General features: G+C 38.3%; 1 protein-coding gene across 2 annotated transcripts in view; it reads left to right on the forward strand.

Moving 5' to 3' along the window:
* Window positions 1–20829, forward strand: part of ryr3 (ryanodine receptor 3) — a 380753-nt gene that overhangs the window by 27953 nt on the left and 331971 nt on the right. For both annotated transcript variants that reach the window (XM_061886489.1, XM_061886490.1), the window contains exon 2: window positions 13034–13153. In XM_061886489.1, the coding sequence (XP_061742473.1) occupies window positions 13034–13153 (120 nt within the window). The remainder of the gene's footprint in view (window positions 1–13033; window positions 13154–20829) is intronic.

Consider the following 20829-nt stretch of genomic DNA (forward strand, 5'->3'; position numbering starts at 1 on the left):
AACAATGGTATCATTTTTCCATTTACAGTAATACACTGTAAAAACAAAGACCATTCAGTAGTTTTTTGGCAAAAGACCAACCAGCAGCACAGTTGTCAGAATGTTATCGTCAAAATCACCCTGGTACTCTTTTCCCATTTACAGTATTACACTGTAAAAAAGACCATAGAATTTACGATCAAAAAGATGGCCGCACAGTCGACAGATTTCTGTTAGAATTAATTGTGGTGCAGTTTTTCCGTTACAGTAATACACTGTAAAAGCAAAGACTACAGATTTGCTTGATTTGAAAACTAGATTTTACAGTACAAAAAAATGTAAAACCTGGCAGCAGAATTCTGCCATAAATAAAACTGGTTTTCCATTTACAGTAATGAACTGTGAAAACAACTGTAGAGTTCATGGCAAACAAACGGGCAGCTCAGTCACCAGAATTCCACGGTGAAAACAGCGCTACCGTTTTTTAATTTACAGCAATGAGCTGTAAATGAAAAAAAAAAAAAAACATACATTTTCCAGTTTTCTGGTAGATTTTCTTTCAATTCTGGCGACTGAAATTCCATTTTTTTTTTTACTGTAAAATCTGCGGGATTGTTTTTGTGCCGTCTATGACCTTTGCTACGTTGCAGTGTAGTTTTATTTTTACAAAAGTGTTTGGCATATCACTAACAAGTCGCTGACGTTTCCTTTTCCAGCAAGTTGGCAGATTCCTTAGAAATCCCTTTTTCTGTGTTTGTTGTGCGCATCCATCTGGAACAGCTGCTGCTGTCTGGACTTGACACTTTGTAGCTTAAATGGGCTGGAAATATGTGCCAAAAAACCCCAAACGGATTATACAGTTTGCTGTTTAAGTAGAATTTAAGTACAAACTCAGGGAAGTGGACCTCCCTGAGAAATGTCAGACTTCTTTAGAAAAAAAAAAAAAAAAATCAAATGTAACATACAGTATTTTCAAAGCAACGCTATAACTTCATCTCCAAATCAACACGGTAAGCATGCATTTTTCATACATTATTTGCAAGACAAACAAAACTTCTCACCATACACGACTAAAGTGTGCACAGTCTACGCTCCGAGAAATCAGACGTATTTCATGCATCAAAAAAGGTTTAATTTCCATCCAAACCCCGCTCTGGCTCCATATGCTCAGTGCCTCTGAGAAATGCTTGCTATAAAAGCTATATCCATGCAAACGAAGCCAGGAATTTTCCAATTTGTTACAGGAACCGTGATGCGTGGCAGATACTGCAGGGCAAAACTAGCTTGACAGGTGAATCTTACTTAAATTCTTCCAATATGGAGCTGGGATGCGTGTGATGCATTATTGATTTTTGCGATATCAGGCTGTTCCCTGAGAACGAGTTTATTCAATCAGATTAACACACGGGAATATCGTTGCCCTCTAGCAGAGATACAAGGTAACGGTGGCAAAGTGAGTCACTTGCATGATTTGTTTGGTTTTTACACCAGGTGTCCTTCCTTTACCCAGGCGTGGGACCAGCACTGCAAAGCTCCAGGCTGGTTGTTGGGCCGCTGGCTGGTAATATAAACCAAGCCGCCTGCACTAAAGTTAGTGGCGCAAACCGCTATGCTATCAGGGCTATACTTTTGAATCAATAATACACGAGTATTCACATTTAAATAGATACGGTACCTATTCTTGGTACCTGGAAACCGATACAGGTAATAAATGTTATCAATTTTCAGTAATTTTTTGTGTGTTCAAATGGTTTCATGAATATTATTTGGTAAAAAATTATTTACATTTTTTTTAAATAAAATTTTCAATGCGGAGCTGCGCTGTCCTTTTGGTATATTTTCTTACACTTCCATGTGTTGTTTGCAAGTACTGTACTCTACTGTGTTATGTAGAGTACTTGGCATGCAGTTGCAGTTCCAAGATGTTAAATTGCAGTAGTGTATATGCTACAGCAGAGATATTTAACTATATTGTTTTGGGGGCCACATTTACAAAAATCTAAGGATGGGTGGGGCTGGAACCAATATCCTATACAGTAGAAATTATTAGATTTTTGGTCTGAGCGCTGCTGTTTTTAAATACATTCTGCAAAAGTGCAAGACTCTCACAAGTTTTTTTAACTGAACTAGCGGTCCACCAGTTCAATAGCCTAGATCAGGGGCGCTCTACCTCATTCCTATTTAGAATTTATATTTATTTATGAAATATACATTTTTGTTAAGTTAATGGTGTTTAATGATAATACAAGCATGTTTAACACACATAGATTCCTTTCTTTCATGAAGACAAGAATATAAGTTGGTGTATTTGATTCTGATGACTTGCATTGATTGGAATTAGACAGTGGTGCTGATAACGTCCGCATTTTCAAATGGAGGGAAAAAAAAGTCCTCCTTTCTGTCCAATACCACATGAAAGTGGTTGGATTTGGCATCTCATTTGTCCAACTTGCATACTCGTTTTTAAACACTTTGTTATGAGAGTAGTATATGTGTGTGGCCCTTTGATGTCTGGCAGCAGGTGAGTGACGTCAGTGAGTGTGCGGGTGGGCAAGCAAGTGAGAAAGCGGTCGCTGAGGGTGGGGGAGAAATACATTGGCATCAAACTCCGTAGCTTGCTAGCTTGTGCACGCTAGCTTTCTGAGACTCTTATTTTGTTAGCACAGGCAGGATGAAACAGGTCTTTTATGGCGAAGACAGGAACTGTGCAGTCGGTCTTTAGAGTTTTGACAGTAGGTACGGAGTCTCTAGAAATAAAATGTGTTTCTCTGCGTCCGCCCTGTTAGTGATTTTTTTCTTAAATATGAGCTCGCAGCAGCCAGCGTCATCTCACAAGATCCTCGGGTGCCAAGAATGTCAAACAACTGACGAAAGTGAAGTCTTGGTATGATTGATGATTGCTCATTTTTATGTCTATTTTTTAATGCCTGGCTTGAGATTGACTGACACACCCTCCGAGATCGACCAGTCGATCGCGATCGACGTAATGCCCACCCCTGGCCTAAAGGATAGGGGTGTAACGGTACACAGAAATTTCGGTTCGGTACGTACCTCGGTTCAGAGGTCAGGGTTCGGTTCATTTTCGGTACGGTAAGAAAACCAAAAAATAAACTTTTTTTTTTTTTTACCAAATTTGCAAAATCTTCCACCAAAAATTTTTTTTTTAGTGGAATATTTGATATGAAGTAATCCGAACCTTGGATAGATAAATAATTCATGATAACATTGATTTAGATTCAATATTTAGTTTTGAGCAATGACAGCTTGAAAGAAAAAAAACTGCTTTTTTTTATTAGTCAACGTTTCAACTTTTTCTAAATTACATTTAGCCTTTAATCTTTTTTATTTCACTTTTGTTTATGTTTTTGTTTATTTTAATAGTATTTTTAGAATGTGCCGTGGGCCTTTAAAACATTAGCTGTGGGCCGCAAATGGCTTCCGGGGCACACTTTTGACACCCCTGCTATAGATAATAAAAAATAAAATCTGATAAATCAATGGGTAAAAAGCAGAGCCTGGCGGCGCATGCACGTTTGTCGTAACTCTTTCACTCTCTCTGTCTCTGCCCCTCCCTCACGAATGCTGCTGTGTGCACAATTTGTTTTGTTTCTAACCTCTTCTTAACCCTGAACGTACATTGAAAATACACGCAACCCTAACTTAAAATGCAGGACATTTGAGGCATTTAAGAAACTCATCCCGGACAGCCCCGCAAAAGAGGACATACCCGGTGATAAGAGGAGGTTTGGTCAGTCTATCGTAGCCCGGTCGCTAACAGCGGTGTGCATTTTTTACACAACGTGTGGTACGCTACTTAATATGTCCGTGTGGAAACATGTTCGGTACACCTCCGAACCGAACCGAAACCCCCCGTACCGAAACGGTTCAATACAAATACACGTGCCATTACACCCCTACTAAATGATGAGTAAAAAGCTGCGATGAGCTGGCGACTTGTCCAGGGTGTACGCTGCCTTCCGCCTAAATGCAGCTGAGATAGGCTCCAGCTCCATCAGACTGCGTGGTTGGTAGTAGTGGGTTTCAGTAGGCCTTTAACGGAAATGCAAGCATGCAAGAATCGACTTGTTTATCGACCATACAGGCCACCTGTCGATCCCTACTGAGCCTGCAAGTCTGAATAGCCGCACACACGAATTGAACAAAATTACCTTTTCTCAAGTTCACATTAGTGGCAGCGGCCGGCGACTTGTGGGGGTTTATGTGGCGCATGTGCAGAGCGTCGCAGCATCTTGGGTTTCGGGCTGGTCGACGAATGCATGAGGCTGCACATGCTCACACACACACAAACACACACACACACACACACACACACACACTCACACGCACACACTCACACCTGTCGCCGCCTGTCAAGGCACATGGTAGCTAGCTGCGTCAATGACCAGTAGCCCAGCAGAGACTGGAGAGGGGGGAAAAAAAAGCATGAAAGAAAAAAAAAAAGTAAAAATATGCGAGACATTCAGTTGTGGCATCAAAGGAGGCACAAATCAAAGTGTTGGTTTCAGCTGAGTGTTGCTACAGGAATCTTGTTTGGGGGGGCAGTGAGTACAGGTTGGTTGATGACGGGGGTCGAGTTCCTGGCTTCCACTTGGCAGCTTGATAGTCTCTCCACCGAATCTTACTTACCTCCAGCGCCCTAAAAATAGTCCTGATAATGTCCTTTAGTGGCCTAGCAGACGGTCACGCTGCTGCTGCTTCGGATTCACCACATTCTACGGCCGAGATCGAGTGTGGGCTGTAGAAAGACAGAGCATGTGTCATCAGAACGATGGACAATACAACTTTTCATACAACAGAGCTGAATTTGCCCTAGTGTGTGAATGTTGTCTGTCTATCTGTGTTGGCCCTGCGATGAGCTGGCGACTTGTCCAGGGTGTACCCCGCCTTCCGCCCGATTGTAGCTGAGATAGGCGCCAGCTTCCCCCGCGACCCCAAAAGGGAATAAGCAGTAGAAAATGGATGGATGGACAACAGAGCTGATTTGTGTCTGCTAGTGATGTGCGGGTCGATACTGAAATATCGATACCGGCGAAACTAGATCTTCATGCTCTATCAACTCTCAAATCAAAGTATCAATACTTTTGATGCTTTAGTTTGAGGACGTCCAAACATTTTCTGCCAAGGACTGCATACTTAGAAGGCAAAGTATGTGGGGGGCCATATAGGTATTTTTGTATTTGATTTATTTCTTAGAACATTACATCTTTTCTCCATTACATACCAATTGTATTTATCTTTTTTTTCTTATATTTTTACAGTTTTCACCCCTGTAGAAATAGGAAAAAAAATACATTTCCTTTCCTTTCATCCATCTTCTTGCGCTTATTCGAGGTCGGGTCACGGGGGCAGCAGCCTAAGTAGAGAAGCCCAGACTTCCCTCTCCCCAGCCACTTTGTCCAGCTCCTCCGGGGGGATTCGAGATCCCTGTTGTTATTAATATTATTATTTTAATATGAATGTGTAACTGCATACCCCAGTAGCAAAAATTCTGCCTGAACAAAAATATTAATGTTCATTTGCAAATTTAAGTGTTTATTATGGTTGTAGTAGTTTTTCAAATGGTTTATTTAAGTAGAATCATTTAATTTTTTATCTAACTAACTTTTTTTATATTTTAAATATAATTTATTTTTATTTTGTGTGCTTCTAATATTTTAGATCCGGGGAGTTTTTCCACCAAGGGCCGCTTACTGAAAATTCAGGAATGTGGAGGGGGTGTTATATTTTTATAATTTAAAAAACGCCATTAACAGATTATATATATTCCAAAATGTTTAGCTGTTTCTCCTTACTTTCCAAATGTTTGCTTTTTTCTTAAATTTTTACAGTTTAAATTTTTTTTAATTTTAGCTCTTGATTATTTTAAGGCTTTTATTATTTTAATTATTTCCTTTGTTATGGTTTGAAACACCCTTTGGATGATTTTGTCCTTTGTTTTTGTATTGTATTAGCCTGACTATATTGTCGTTCATGCCACTACCTCAATATACAAAATCCAAATCACTAAAATTGGCACGTTGTGTAAATCGTAAATAAAAACAGAATACAATGATTTGAAATTTCTTTCCAACCTATATTCAATTGTTTAGACTGCAAAGACTAGATTTTTATTTTCAAACTGGAAAACTTTATTATTTTTTGCATATAATATCTCATTTAGAATTTGATGCCTGCAACACGTTTCAAAAAAGGTGGCACAAGTGGCAAAAAAGACAGAGAAAGTTGAGGAATGCTCATCAAACACTTATTTGGAACATCCCACAGGTGAACAGGCTATTTGGGAACGAGTGGGTGCCATGATTGGGTATAAAAGCAGCTTCCATGAAATGCTCAGCCATTCACAAACAAGGATGGGGCAAGGGTCACCTATTTGTGAACAAATGTGTGAGCAAATTGTCGAACAGTTTAAGAAGGACATTTCTCAACCAGCTATTGCAAGGAATTTAGGGATTTCACCATCTACGGTCTGTACTAACGGTTCAGAGAATCTGGAGAAATCGTGCACGTAAGCGATGATATTTCAGACCTCTGACCCTTCAGGCGGTACTGCATCAAAAAGCAACATCAGAGTGTAAATGATATCACCACATGGGCTCAGGAACACTTCAGAAAACTACTGTCAGTAACTACGGTTTGTCCCTACATCAGTAAGTGCAAGTTAAAACTCTACTATGCAAAACCAAAGTCATTTATCAACAACACCCAGACACCTTTCTGGCTTCGCTGGGTCCGAACTCAACTAAGATGGACTGATTCATAGTGAAAAAGTGATCTGATGAGTCCACATTTCAAATTGTTTTCGGAAACTGTGGACGTTGTCTCTTCCGGACCAAAATTCAAAAGCCAGCATCTGTGACGGTATGAGGGTTTATTAATGCCCAAGGCATGGTTAACTTATACATCTGTGAAGGCACTGTTAATGCTGAAAGGTACATACAGGTTTTGGAGCAACATATGTTGCCATCTAAGCAACGTCTTTTTCATGGACGCCCCTTCTTTTTTCAGCAAGACAATGCCTGTAGTCCAGACCTGTCTCCCATTGAAAATGTGTGGCACATTATGAAACGTAAAATACGACAACGGAGACCCCGGACCGTTGAACAACTTAAGCCTTACATCAAGCAAAAATGGGAAAGAATTCCACCTGTAAAGCTTCAAAAATTGGTTTCCTCAGTTCCCAAACGTTTACTGAGTGTTGTTTAAAGGAAAGGCCATGTAACACAGTGGTAAAAAATTCCCCTGTGCCAACTTTTTTGCAATGTGTTGCTGCCATTAAATTCTAAGTTGATGATTATTTGCCCAAAAAAATGAAGTTTCCTGAATTCGAACATTAAATATGTTGTCTTTGCAGTCTATTCAATTGAAAATAAGTTGAAAAGGATTTGCAAATCATTGTATTCTGTTTTTATTTACGAATTACACAACGTGCCAACTTGACTGGTTTTGGTTTCTGTATTTTTGCTATGAAAATGCACAACTTAAAAACATTTTTAGTAGACACATTAAGTATATTTGAACACGTATCGGGTCAGTATCACTGACAGAAGCCTGACTTTTACTCCGTATCGGATCGTAAATAAAATCCGTATCAGGTATCGCACATCACGAGTGTATGCAACTTGCCTGACCAGAGATGATTGCACGTACAAGGACATCTTCATCATCTGCTCACTCCTGCAAGAACAACGTTATTAAAAGAAACGTGTACTCCGCAACAATGTTGATCACAAATTCGCCGCAACGAATGACAATTCATCATGGAATTAACAAGCCACAAGGCGATGGCGACCTTTGCTTGATGGGGAAAACCCATTTAGCTCATCAGCATCAGACACTTGATTTATAGCCCTGCTGCCAAATTGACGTCTGCTGTAAAGTTCAGACAGTTGGCCATTGATCATAAACATGTAAAAAAAGACAGACAGGATGATTATATAAGAAACATTGTTTGAAATGTCTTCATAAGGTATTGAAATCCCATCTGTTCATCTTTTTGTTTCTTCATTACTTGCAGACGTTTCGAGCTGTAGTTACCATGGTTACATATGTGTTTTTGCCCTATTTTATTCTTCTGCCTAACCGTGCTCCAGTTGTATCCATCTAACTCATAGATTGAAGGAGAAATGTATTTTAACCACGTGCCCATTGATCGCTCCCTGCAGCTGGAACAGTTGATATGCTGTTATATTTTCTACATGGTTATGGTATTAGTTTATTTCCAACATGCATACAGGTTACATTGTGGTACAGCATGTCCAAAAAAGAGTGGGAAGAAGCAGAATGTATTTCATCTGTTTCATGGCAATTACCATACCAACACATTTGTTCACTTCTTGTGTTCACTCTGTATGGATTACATTATATACTCTATTTATGCTAATAGTATTTGATACATCATAGTAAACGGCGAGTTGAAATCTTAAATGTTCATACATTGGCCAGAATTTTGGTACAAAGTTGGCCAAGTTGAAAATTATATTCGAATAAGTTGGGGAAAAAAGTTGTATAAGCAATATTATTTAAACAACAACAAAAAAAAATAGAATGTAATAATGAAGGGTGAAATGGCACAACATTAAATAAATACATCTTTAATTACTTAAATGCATCATTAGTTATCTTTTAATTTAAATACATTGTCAGTCATTAATTTACTTAATATAAAAACTACAGTTACTTATGCAAATATGTATTTATTTATTTTGGTTGAATAAATTATTTGTGATTGAAATATTTGGCTCTCCCTTAGAGATAGTTTGAGAAGCTCTATCATCCGATATAGTCAGATGAGGTGGTTCGTGCATCTGGTCAGGATACCACCCGAACACCTCCCTCGAGAGGTGTTTAAGGCATGTCCGACCGGTAACACCCAGGACACGTTAGGAAGACTGTCTCCCGGCTGGACTGGGAACGCCTCGGGATCCCCTGGGAGGAGCTGGCCGAAGTGGCTGGAGAGAGGGAAGTCTGGGCTTCTCTGCTTAGGCTGCTGCCCCCGGGACCCGACCTCGGATAAGTGGAAGAAAATAGATGAACGGATTTCATTATTCAATGATTCATCTAATTATTTCATGAACCTGTTTGTCAGCACTTCATGAATGTATTTTATCTTTATCAAATTTAGTGGGCGGAGCCTTGCCTATGATTGGTTGCCCTGCACTTCCATTTGTCAGTGGAATCCTTTGAAAAAATAACCGGGGAGTACTAACTGATATCTTGTTCTGAAAGTGCGGAAATTACTATTTGAAATGACTATTTTAACTGTTTTATGCGCTGCTTCCACACACTATGCAAAGGTCTAAATCAGAAGTCCCCAAACTATGGCCTGTGGGCCGTATTCAGCCCACCAGAATCCAAAATCTGGCCTGTGGGAAGTCCCAAGTTATATATATATATATATATATATATATATATATATATATATATATATATATATATATATATATATATATATATATATATATATATATATATATATATATATACTTTTTTTTTTTTTTTTTAATTATTCTTTTATATCTGTCCTTTCTAATCTATTTTCTACTGATTGTTACTCTCGGCAAATCATATTGTCTAAAAATGCATTTTACAATCAATAACGTGACATCATCGCACTCCGAATAAATATATATATATATATATATATATATATATATATATATATATATATATATATATATATATATATATATATATATATATATATATTTTATATGTACCCAATGCGGCCCTCGAGTCAAAAATTTTGGGGACTCCTGGTTTAAAATAATTACCACCAACCTCAACATCAACAACGCCAATATTTTTTAGGTCTTTCAAAATTTAAGGCTTCCGACCAAAGCAGTCATTTGTAAATATTGAAATAATTATAAATATTCTTAAGTAATTCAATGTACTGTGCATTATTTTACATTAATAGTAAATACATTGACATATTTAATATCACATTTATGTATTTATTTCTAATTATAAGTAATCAATGGCTCATTCATGTAATTATTTAAACATGTGTTCACATTTTTCCATATGACCCTCTATATAAATTTTTGGGGGATAAAAATCCTCCCTATATTATAAATCATTAAATGCTTTGTTAGATACACGGATAAGAACGAACATTCGCTGCAAAAAAAAAAACAAAAAACTGAGAAAAGTAGCAAATCTGTGACACAGACTATTATCCATCTCGTTATTTTTAGATGTATCAAGTAATGCCAACATCTGATTTCCCACCTCCTGATGGGAGCTGTGTTGCCTGTATTTAAATCTATTGAACTATTTCTTGTGTGAAACAAGTGGGAGCCAGAACCATAGCAACCATCTGCTTGCATTAGGCGTAACACACACACACACACACACACACACACACACACACACACACACTCACACACACAAATCAATATGTGTGAGTTTGTTGGCAAGTGAGCTCTTTGCCACCCTGATAGATACACATGTTAGCTAATGCGAGATAAAAAAAAATGTGGATGTAAATCAGTTTTATAACTACACTATTACAGCATTTGTTTGCCATACTAATTCTGTGTGCTTGGTTTAAATATGTATAGCCTGATTTGACAGATTTTTATTTTATTTGCATCTTTTATTTATGATACCAGTAGAGCAACTACACTCCGATTCACTACGTACAGCCTAAGAATGACATCATACCTGTTCAGTTTAAAACTTGGTATGCAAACATTTTTCCAACAAATGCCTAAAAACACCAAAGCAGTGTTTCTTAACCATTGCTGGGACACGCAAAGTATCGCAGCTGTACTCGGTACTCGGTTGTAATACACTTGTGTGATGTTCCTCAAATCACATCTTTAAACCCTACCCTTTTTTAGTTATTTTTCGTACCGTGATTTGTGTAACTAGGTGTTGCTGTAGGTTGTTTACTTAAAGTGCAGTCGGGTAGTCATTTGTTGAACTTATTTACTTATACTGGTGGCGTTCCCGAAGGTTCCATCTTAGGGCCTCTCTTTTTCATCATTTGAGCCATTTAACTGGTGGCCCGCGAGTTCAGTTAAAAAAACTTATGAGAGACTCACATTTTTTTAGTAGATTCCTAAAAACACAAGAGTGCTGTCATAGAGATGATACTAACACTTGCTTTTTTGCAGAAGGTCCTTAAAAAAAGCGCTCCTGTAACAGTGACAAAATAGACAAAAGGTCCAGACCATCCCGCTCGTCCTCTACAGCAAACCTCTCCACAATTTTCCTGCATTTCCGAACTTTTTAGATTTTTTATCTCTTATCCGTTTTCATTTTTTACTTGTATTATCCGATTTCTCAGTTTTTCCCTGTGCTGCCATAGTGTTGGTGTGTTATTTTTCTCTCTTGACATCGACTGCTCATCATCATTAAAGATAATTGGACGAGTGGGGGCTATAATATGGCCTCTCATGTCAAGCCAGCGGCCCACTGACTAGGCCAATCGATCGTTAGCTGTCTGTCTTTGTGGTGTCTGTCGGTTGGGAAGAGTTACCATAGTTACCAAGGCAAGACACAGCAAAGTAGATACATTGCAAAATGTCTTAATGACCAATAATAGGTCGGCCCACCTGCAAAATCTGTGAAATTTTTTTTAATTCAAGTACCCCCTAATCAGAGCAAATCATTTTTGGTTGAAAAAAAGAGATACAGAAGTAAAATACAGACCTATGTCATCATTTGTAGTGGTCTTTCTTGAACTATTTGGAAAAAAAGAAAATAAAAATAACTAAAAACTTGTTGAAAAATAAACAAGTGGTTCAATTATAAATACAGATTTGTACACATAGAAGTAATCATCAACTTAAAGTGCCCTCTTTGGGGATTGTAATAGAGATCCATCCGGATTCATGAACTTAATTCTAAATATTTCTTCACCAAAAAAGAAATCTTTAACATCAATATTTATGGAACTTGTCTACAAAAAACACTAAATTTTGCATTGTTGCATTTTTTTTCACAGTTTATGAACTTATATTCATATTTTGTTGAAGTATTATTCAATAAACTTATTTATAAAGGATTTTTGAATTGTTGCTATTTTTAGAATATTTTTTAAAAAATCTCACGTACCCCTTGGCATACCTTCAAGTACCCCCATTTGAGAACCACTGGTGAAAAGCAACTAGCCCAACCCCCACCCCACCCCCAAAAAAACAAAAAAATCTGAGCTTTTCTTCTAGGCACTCACACCCACCTGAAGGAATGCAGCCCTTTTTCTTAAAGGTTTGGCAAGTTAGCAAACGACACATGACGAGTTATGAGTTCACTGACTTTAGTGTGTATTTGTACCAAAATAGGTATGGAGGTTAATTTGTGTCTTTATTGACAAATGTTTATTTTTGGGACTAAATGTATGTAACTGAATTTTGTAAACAGAATTTTTTTTTTTACATTAAATAATCCTGGCAATTTTATTGAATGAAAATGCTTGAGCAAAAGTTGTTTAAGAAGGCAGTTGTTAAAATACAATAGGGACGGGATTTGTATGGCCCAAATTTTGGGTGTATTCAGACGAAGGTGAGACAAAGGTGGGGGTGTTAGTAATTTTGCAATGCAGTCTGCTGGAAATGATGGAAAAGCGCCACTCTATATAGCAACTACCGCTGTACTCAAGTTGGAATTGCCACAAAACACATTTTAAGATATGTAACACTCTACTGCCATGTTGCTTCTCAAGTGGATTTTGTGTCACGTTTTTTGTGTCAGGTAAACCGTGGCGAATATGGCCATGTGGATCGCAGTCCTACAGTACAGTGTTGTAAAATTAATTTAAAAAAAAAATTGAATGGCAAAAAAAATCAGTGCTTTGATTTTTTAATCACACATTTTGCCTATACATTTTCATTTATTACATTTGTCACACATTTTAATGTAAAAAATAAAACTAATTCAAACGCAAAATTTTAAGTTACATAAATTCAGTGTCCAAAAAAAGCTTCTGAATAAATTAACCTCCATGAATGGTCTTAAAAAGGGGGTTGTCGTTTTATAATTTGTATATATTTTTGTGGGTGTTTAACACTCTTTTGTCTTCCGGCAGGATGACGAAGTGGTTCTTCAGAGCGTAGCGACCATACAAAAGGAACATCGCAAGTTCTGCCTGGCCGCCGAAGGGCTGGGGAACCGCCTGTGTTATTTGGAATCTACCACCGAAGCCAAGGTGAGCAGAGCACACTTGTAGCTAGGGTTGGAATGGTTTCTATTTGGACCATTCCAGTTCCGATTTTGGTTCAAATTCCGGTTCCTTGCTTTTGATCCCGGTTCCCATTCTTTGACGAAGCAGGATCAGAATGTACTATCAATTTATCATGGTGCCCTTTTCAAGTCCTTTGAACTTGTGAATGTTATGAAGCTTCTTTCTACAGGAGTACACTGTCACAAAAGTTTCACTTTGTTTTTGAAAACCTCCAAAACAAAAACATTTACACTTAACATATTTTTTGGACAAAAGAGCACACCTGCATATAAGCCACATCTACTAAATTCTAGAAGAAACAAATATGTTTCCATATATTAGCTGCACTGGACTATAAGCCGCACATATATACGTTGTGAAATGAGTTAATTTCATAGATTTTGTAAATGTTTATTTACTTACCTTAATTATCTCCAAACACTGTCTGTAACAAGGCAGTAAAACGGCTGATCAAATAAAACAGAAGTTATCATCATGGACCCATTAGCTGCAAAAGCTAGTTATCCAATAAGCTAGACAGACTCAATAACTTCACGGTGACGTCTTGGTGAATTTACCGAGGAATTTGTGAAACTGAAACGATACAAAAAGAATGACATTGTAAGCTAACAATATTAACACAGTCACTCGTAAACAAGTTAGCAAATGCTAACAAACCTAACTTCATTACATTACGAAACCACGTAGAAATGAGTATGAAAACATTCCTACTGACATCACACATTGGACAGTTCAGTAAGTATAAACAGTTTTAGTTATATTGTAAAGCTTACAAACGTTACATGGAGTAATGCACGAAGAATCTTTTCGAGCAGAAACACCATTGGAAGGTTTTATATCCAGTTCAAGGCATTAAAACATGAAGTACATTTTCAACCCGCACAAAGTTGTTGAACCAAAAGATGGCGCCACAGCACAACAATAACACACCTTTTCAATGTCTCTGAGTTTAATGAAAACTATTAAGCACAAAAAATTATGGCCGTTATAAATTGCAAATTCATAAATTGGCCGCACCGTTTTATAAGTCGCAGGGTCCAAAGCGTAGGAAAAAGGTAACTACTTATAGTCCAGAATATATTGTATTCTTTTGTTTACGTGTTAGAGATAGTGATGCTCCCATCAGGTTTTATGCTGCCGTTCTCCACTTAATGGTCCTTGGGGAATCGGAACGTTAGTCCCAGTTTCCATTATTGCCCTATTCACCACACAACTGGTAGTAGCTTTCGGTTTGATATACCGGTACTTTAATAATTTAATGAGACTTATGACATGCATTGCAACTAGGGATGAGTACTGTTACCATATGAACCAATACAGTACCATTTTCCCGTACCTGGGAATCCCAACCAGTAACCAACGGTACCAATTTTTGGTACTTTTGTGTGTGGTAATAGATGTTGATTGTTGATAATAAAATTGTATTTTTTTATTGTAACGTTTAAAAAAATAACAGCCGTTGTTATATTTTGTTTTCTTGTTACATTTAAGTCTTTTTGCAATGCAGTTGCTCTTCCAGGACACTAGATGACAGTACTGTATAGACTGTTTATGATATGCTGTTTAACTAGGAAGTAGCTTTTTCCATGAAGCTGAATGTGTTATGTTTCGCCCTACAAAGTGTTTATGCTGTAAATATTGTGCTTATAACACACCAGCTGTTTGATTGTGATATTCATTTTAATTATTGTTGTTTAAGTTTATTTTGAACATGCATACAGTTACAATGGTTAAATCACGTACTTCGAATATTTCCTTTTTCTCACTACATGGCCGAAAAGGAGTAGGAAGAGGCAGAGCTTGTTTAATCCTACCCCTTTTACATTTCATAGCTATAACCAACACATGTGTTCACTTCCTGTTCTCAATTTGTAACACAATTTAAATTAATAAATAAAAAAACCAGCAATTATCATAAATAAACAGTTGTGTAAATTACGATTACTTTAATAAAATGACAGAGATTTTAAAATTTTCAACAAGGGTTTCAATGTTTATCAGAGTTCTTCTTCCTTTTTCTTTGTAAACACTTTGAGTTTGAAAACTTTCTTAAACGCAATCATATTAGTACGTAGTACGTTGTCTGACTTATCTGCTTAATTCATTCCATAATTTATTCCACAAACTGATATACTAAAGACTTTAGATGTTGTGCATGCATACAACTGTTTCAAGTTAGATTTTTAGGTTTTATTTCTCTTTTTTTGTTAAGAACTGTTATACATTCCATAGTCGCAGGTTAAAGTTTCAGTTTTCATTCCCAAATTTGGAGGTGTTAAAATCGCCATGTAAAATCGCTAATGCTAATAGTAGCCTGTCTATGGCAAATCAAATTAGCATCAAGCTAGCAGCGAATAGCGGAGTCTTACTTTACAGCAGGCGTGGGCAATTATTTTGACTTGGGCCAAATTTAGAGAAATAAATGTGTCTGGGGGCTGGTATATCTAATTTTAGGAACACAAATACAAAACCTCAGCCTTCCCGGGTGGAGTGCCATCTCCGGGTTGGGGAGGAGACCCTGCCCCAAGTGGAGGAGTTCAAGTACCTAGGAGTCTTGTTCACGAGTAAGGGAAGAGTGGATCGTGAGATCGACAGGCGGATCGGTGCGGCGTCTTCAGTAATGCGGACGTTGTACCGATCCGTTGTGGTGAAGAAGGAGCTGAGCCGGAAGGCAAAGCTCTCAATTTACCGGTCGATCTACGTTCCCATCCTCACCTATGGTCAGGAGCTTTGGGTCATGACCAAAAGGATAAGATCACGGGTACAACCGGCCAAAATGAGTTTCCTCCACCGTGTGGCGGGGCTCTCCCTTAGAGATAGGGTGAGAAGTTCTGTCATCCGGGAGGAACTCAAAGTAAAGCCGCTGCTCCTCCACATCGAGAGGAGCCAGATGAGGTGGTTCGGGCATCTGGTCAGGATGCCACCCGAACGCCTCCCGAGGGAGGTGTTTAGGGCACGTCCAACCGGTAGGAGGCCACGGGGAAGACCCAGGACACGTTGGGAAGACTATGTCTCCCGGCTGGCCTGGGAACGCCTCGGGATCCCCCGGGAAGAGCTAGACGAAGTGGCTGGAGAGAGGGAAGTCTGGGCTTCCCTGCTTAGGCTGCTGCCCCCACGACCCGACCTTGGATAAGCGGAAGAAGATGGATGGATGGATACAAAACCTCACAATAATGTCTAATTGAATGTTGTCTGTCTATCTGTGTTGGCCCTGCGATGAGGTGGCAACTTGTCCAGGGTGTACACCACCATCTGCCCGAATGCAGCTGATATAGTGTCCAGCACCACCCCAACCCCCAAAGGGACAAGCGGTTGAAACATGGATGGATGGATGAATGCTAAAAACGTTATGACAGACCGCCTTAAAAATATTTTTTTAACGAATGAGACACCCAGGATGTACATGAAAATTGTCATTTCTTGGTGATCATGTTTAGTTTGGCTATGTTCTGTTTGGTTTTTGCACTCTTGTCAGTTTCTGTTTTTTCACTCCTTGCTTTGTTTCCATGACAACCCATTAGGTTTCACCTTTCCTCATGTAACGCACCTGATTCATTTGGACTCATGCACCTGTTAATCACCACACCATTTAAGCCTGTAGTTGCCAGGCAGTCAGCCTGGCGACATCACCCTCTACACACCCTTGTTATTCATGCTGATGATCCATGCTGATCTTTTTCATGCTCGTTTCTTGTCACAGTAAGTGTTTTCGTTTTTTTGTCCATAGTTCTGCCTTTTTGTTTTTTTTTTGTTTTCATAGCCAAGTTTTATACCTCCGCTGTGAGCGCCTTTTGTTTATACCATTTGTTTTTGTAGTACTTTCGAGTTAATATTAAAAGATGTCACGCCATGTCCAGTCCAGTCGCTTTGCACCACGGGAAAACCAACCGCACCACAGTCCACGTCTTGACAAAAATAAAGAATGTGGGATTTACAATATTAACTATGAACGATAAAACAATGATTATGGACAACATACGAACGTCACACCCCCTCTCCGTCGACATATTTAACAGTCAAGCGAAATGCTACAAAACAGCGAAATTTGAACGCAAAGGGTAGAAATAAACCCACTTACAATCGGATGTATCTGATATATCACTAAACTTTAGAACTTTGTTGTGAAAATCTCCTTCAGCGTCTGCATTTCAGGCTGACACTCTGTGGAAACACTCTGTGGAAACACTCCTCCACCCACACTGCTTGGTGATTTACATGACCATAGTAACCAGAATGTCATGCAAAAGCGTAGATTCCAACCATTGAAATTCTTTGTATAGTTCAAGACTTAAGGTCATTTGAAAACATCACTGCACATCATAATGGCAACTACACTTTCCATCTTAAAGATCTAAAAAAAATTATTTGGGAACGTCCGGCAGGGCCAGATTGAAAAGCTTAACGGGCCACATTTGGCCCCTGGGCCTTAATTTGCCCAGGTCTGCTTTACAGTATGTTTAAGTGTTTTCTACCAAGCATACTTTTTTTTTGGTGGCAACATTACTTAGAGGCAGTAATGTGCGGTGAACTAAACACCAGGTGAGGCATACTTTTTTTAATTTATTTTTTTTACTTAAATTCATATGTGCAGCTCTAGTCATTGTTGATTTAGGTTGCACATTAGAGTTACAGGTAAAAAAAGGGAGTTATTTTCTTTCATAAAAACATAATGATATTATGATATGATAAACAGGTCCAAAAACTATTTGATAAAGTTGTTATCAAATACTTTTTGGTCCCATTTGCTTTTAACAAAATAAAACAAGTATTGTGAGTGTATCTTACCTTTCTGTATTTGTATCTGAAGCAGCAATAGCTATCCTCCATGAAAACATACTTTGTATGATCGCATTCATTTTGTCTTAAAGTCCAGTTTAGAGAAGTATTTCATCTTGGATACAGTATATAATCCTCCATATTGACAGAAACATTCATTTAATTCAATTTCATTCCAAGAAATTAAACAATATTTTTGCATCTCACAAAAAACACCCACAAACGCTGGCTTACTCTAATAAAAATGCCATGTTTGTAATTAATACAGTTAAAAAAAAAAAAAAAGAAAAGAAAAAAATGCTGGCTTCCGCTGGAGAGACATGTGTCTGCTAGCTTGAGCGCCCCCACTTCTCCCAGTGTGGCGAGTCGGAGTACTGCTGAGGCATTGAACTGCAAGTTGACAATATATTGCCCCCTACCTTGAGACAGAGCTACTTGCTGCCTCAAGACCTGCCTTTTCCACGTGACAAAAAGTATGCGCCCCCTCGTCGTGGAGGCACCACCTGTGTCTGCCTCACTTCTCATCTGCTGCATTGTTTTGATCAGGAAACATGGAATTGCCGCGGTTTTGACCATGAAAATTATCAAAATATACAGGAACCACACCAAAATCACATACAGAACATGAACCAAAAGAGAAATATCAAAACTTATTTTATTTTATTTCTTTGTTTTAGAACATCTCATGGTTAAGCCACCTGGTGGCAGGTGAGGCACTGCCTCACTTGCCTCCCCTGACAGCACGTGACTGCTTAGAGGGACCGTGCCTGCTGCTTGATTGATTGTTTCCTTGAGCCAGTGTTTAGTCTGCAATCGGACGGGACGCCATGTGAAAGAAATGTATCAAAGTATTGCACTGTTTGATTTTATGTGAATCAATACCCGGCAACAAAGGAATTTGTTCAGTTCCTATAAAAGTACCAAATTTGTTAAGAATTCCTAATTGCACCACCCTTAAACACGTCAAATTGTGTTTTGGCAGATCAAATAAATTTTATTGGGCTGTTGGCGGATTATTATGGTAATGTTAAATAAAACAAAAATTAAAAAAAATATCTTGTTAGTCAAAAATAAGTATTTCTACCTGCTTGGCTTTTTAGTTTCTGCAGTTTGAAGGGAGATTTATGGCAGTGGTTCTCAACCTTTTTTCAGTGATGTACCCCATGAACATTTTTTTAAATTCAAGTACCCCCTAATTAGAGCAAAGCATTTTTGTTTGAAAAAAAGAGATAAAGAAGTAAAATACAGCACTATGTCATCAGTTTCTGATTTATTAAATTCTGTAACAGTGCAAAATATTGCTCACTTGTGTCAGGCTTTCCCCTGACAGTTTGTCTTGGTTTTAGTTTTTTCCTCTGTATTTGTCTGTTTCCTCTGTGTTTAGTATCTCCTATCTTTAGTTCCTGTCTAGTGCTCTTATTTTGTCAGCTTCCTGTCTTGTTCCCTGAGTGCTGTGTTCCTCCTCTGCTGCGGCTGATTGGCACCTGGCTACACCCGTTGCCAATCAGCCTGCTCCTATTTGTACCTGCTTTCTCTTTTGTCAGTTGCTGGATCATTGTATTGTCATTTGTATTGTCGTTGCCACATATCACTCTTGTCGTACTACCTGTCGTGTCGTTTTGTTACAGCTACCTGTCATGCTACATTTTGTCCTGGTCGTCGTAGCGGTAAGCTGTTTTTGTTAGCATTTGTTATTTCCAGTTTTTCTGTTTGCTATCCACTAGCTTCCATGCTAAAGTTCCTTTTTGTTTTCTAGCTTCCAGTGCTAGCTCCCTTAGTTTGTTATTCCGCCCACATGCGTGCTTTTTGTTTGTTCTTGTTAAGTTTTAATTAAATCATGTTTTCATATTCTACGCCTGCCTCCGTCTCTGCATCTTGGGGTTCAACACCAACTAACTCTGACAACTTGTAGTGGTCTTTCTTGAACTATTTGGAAAACAGATATAAAAATAACTTAAAATTTGTTGAAAAATAAAACAAGTGATTCAATTATAAATAAACATTTCTACACATAGAAGTAATCATCAACTTAAAGTGCCCTTTTTTGGGGATTGTAATAGAGATCCATCATGAACTTCATTCTAAACCTTTCTTCACAAAAAAAGAAATCTTTAACATCAATATTTATGGAACATGTCCACAAAATCTAGCTGTTAACACTGAATATTGCATTGTTGCATTTCTTTTCACAGTTTGTGAACTTAACATTCATATTTTGTTGAAGTATTATTCAATAAATATATTTATAAAGGATGTTTTAATTGTTGCTATTTTTAAAAAATTTAAAAAAAATCTCACCTACCCCTTGGCATACCTTCAAGTACCCCCAGGGGTACGCGTACCCCCATTTGAGAACCACTGATTTATGGCATACTTACAGGTAATTAGTTAAGCCCGCCTCCTGCTGCAGGGTTTAGAGTTAAAACACATGCCCACCCCGGGAGCGGCTCAGGTTCAGTACTGTGATATGGCGCCTTCGGTTTGGCTGGGACACAAGTGACAGTGTTTTATGAGGTCGCTGAAGGATCATGTGCTTGTTGGTCCACTTGCCTGGGAAGCCCCAACCAAAACAAATGCTATCTGCAGATCAAGTTGTTTATGTTGTCCTTTTTGAAGGAGTGTGTTTTTTTTCTTTCACTTTCAGTGGCGAAAACTATGTTTAGTCCTCACTGTAAGATGGGAAAGCAGAACCATTTGTCCTACTCGCCACTTGGTGTTCTATGAATCAAAGCAAATGCCATTTTCCGCGGCATTGGAGTGGAGGGCAGGTTTGCTGGCCGTCTGGATTCCTATGTAATTTAGTTTGAGGACACGAGGGCATGTTTTAGTCCACCTACCTGGGGGCAATACCTGCAGAGCACGAA

Source organism: Nerophis ophidion, linkage group LG24, assembly GCF_033978795.1.
Source record: "Nerophis ophidion isolate RoL-2023_Sa linkage group LG24, RoL_Noph_v1.0, whole genome shotgun sequence".
NCBI lineage: Eukaryota > Metazoa > Chordata > Actinopteri > Syngnathiformes > Syngnathidae > Nerophis > Nerophis ophidion.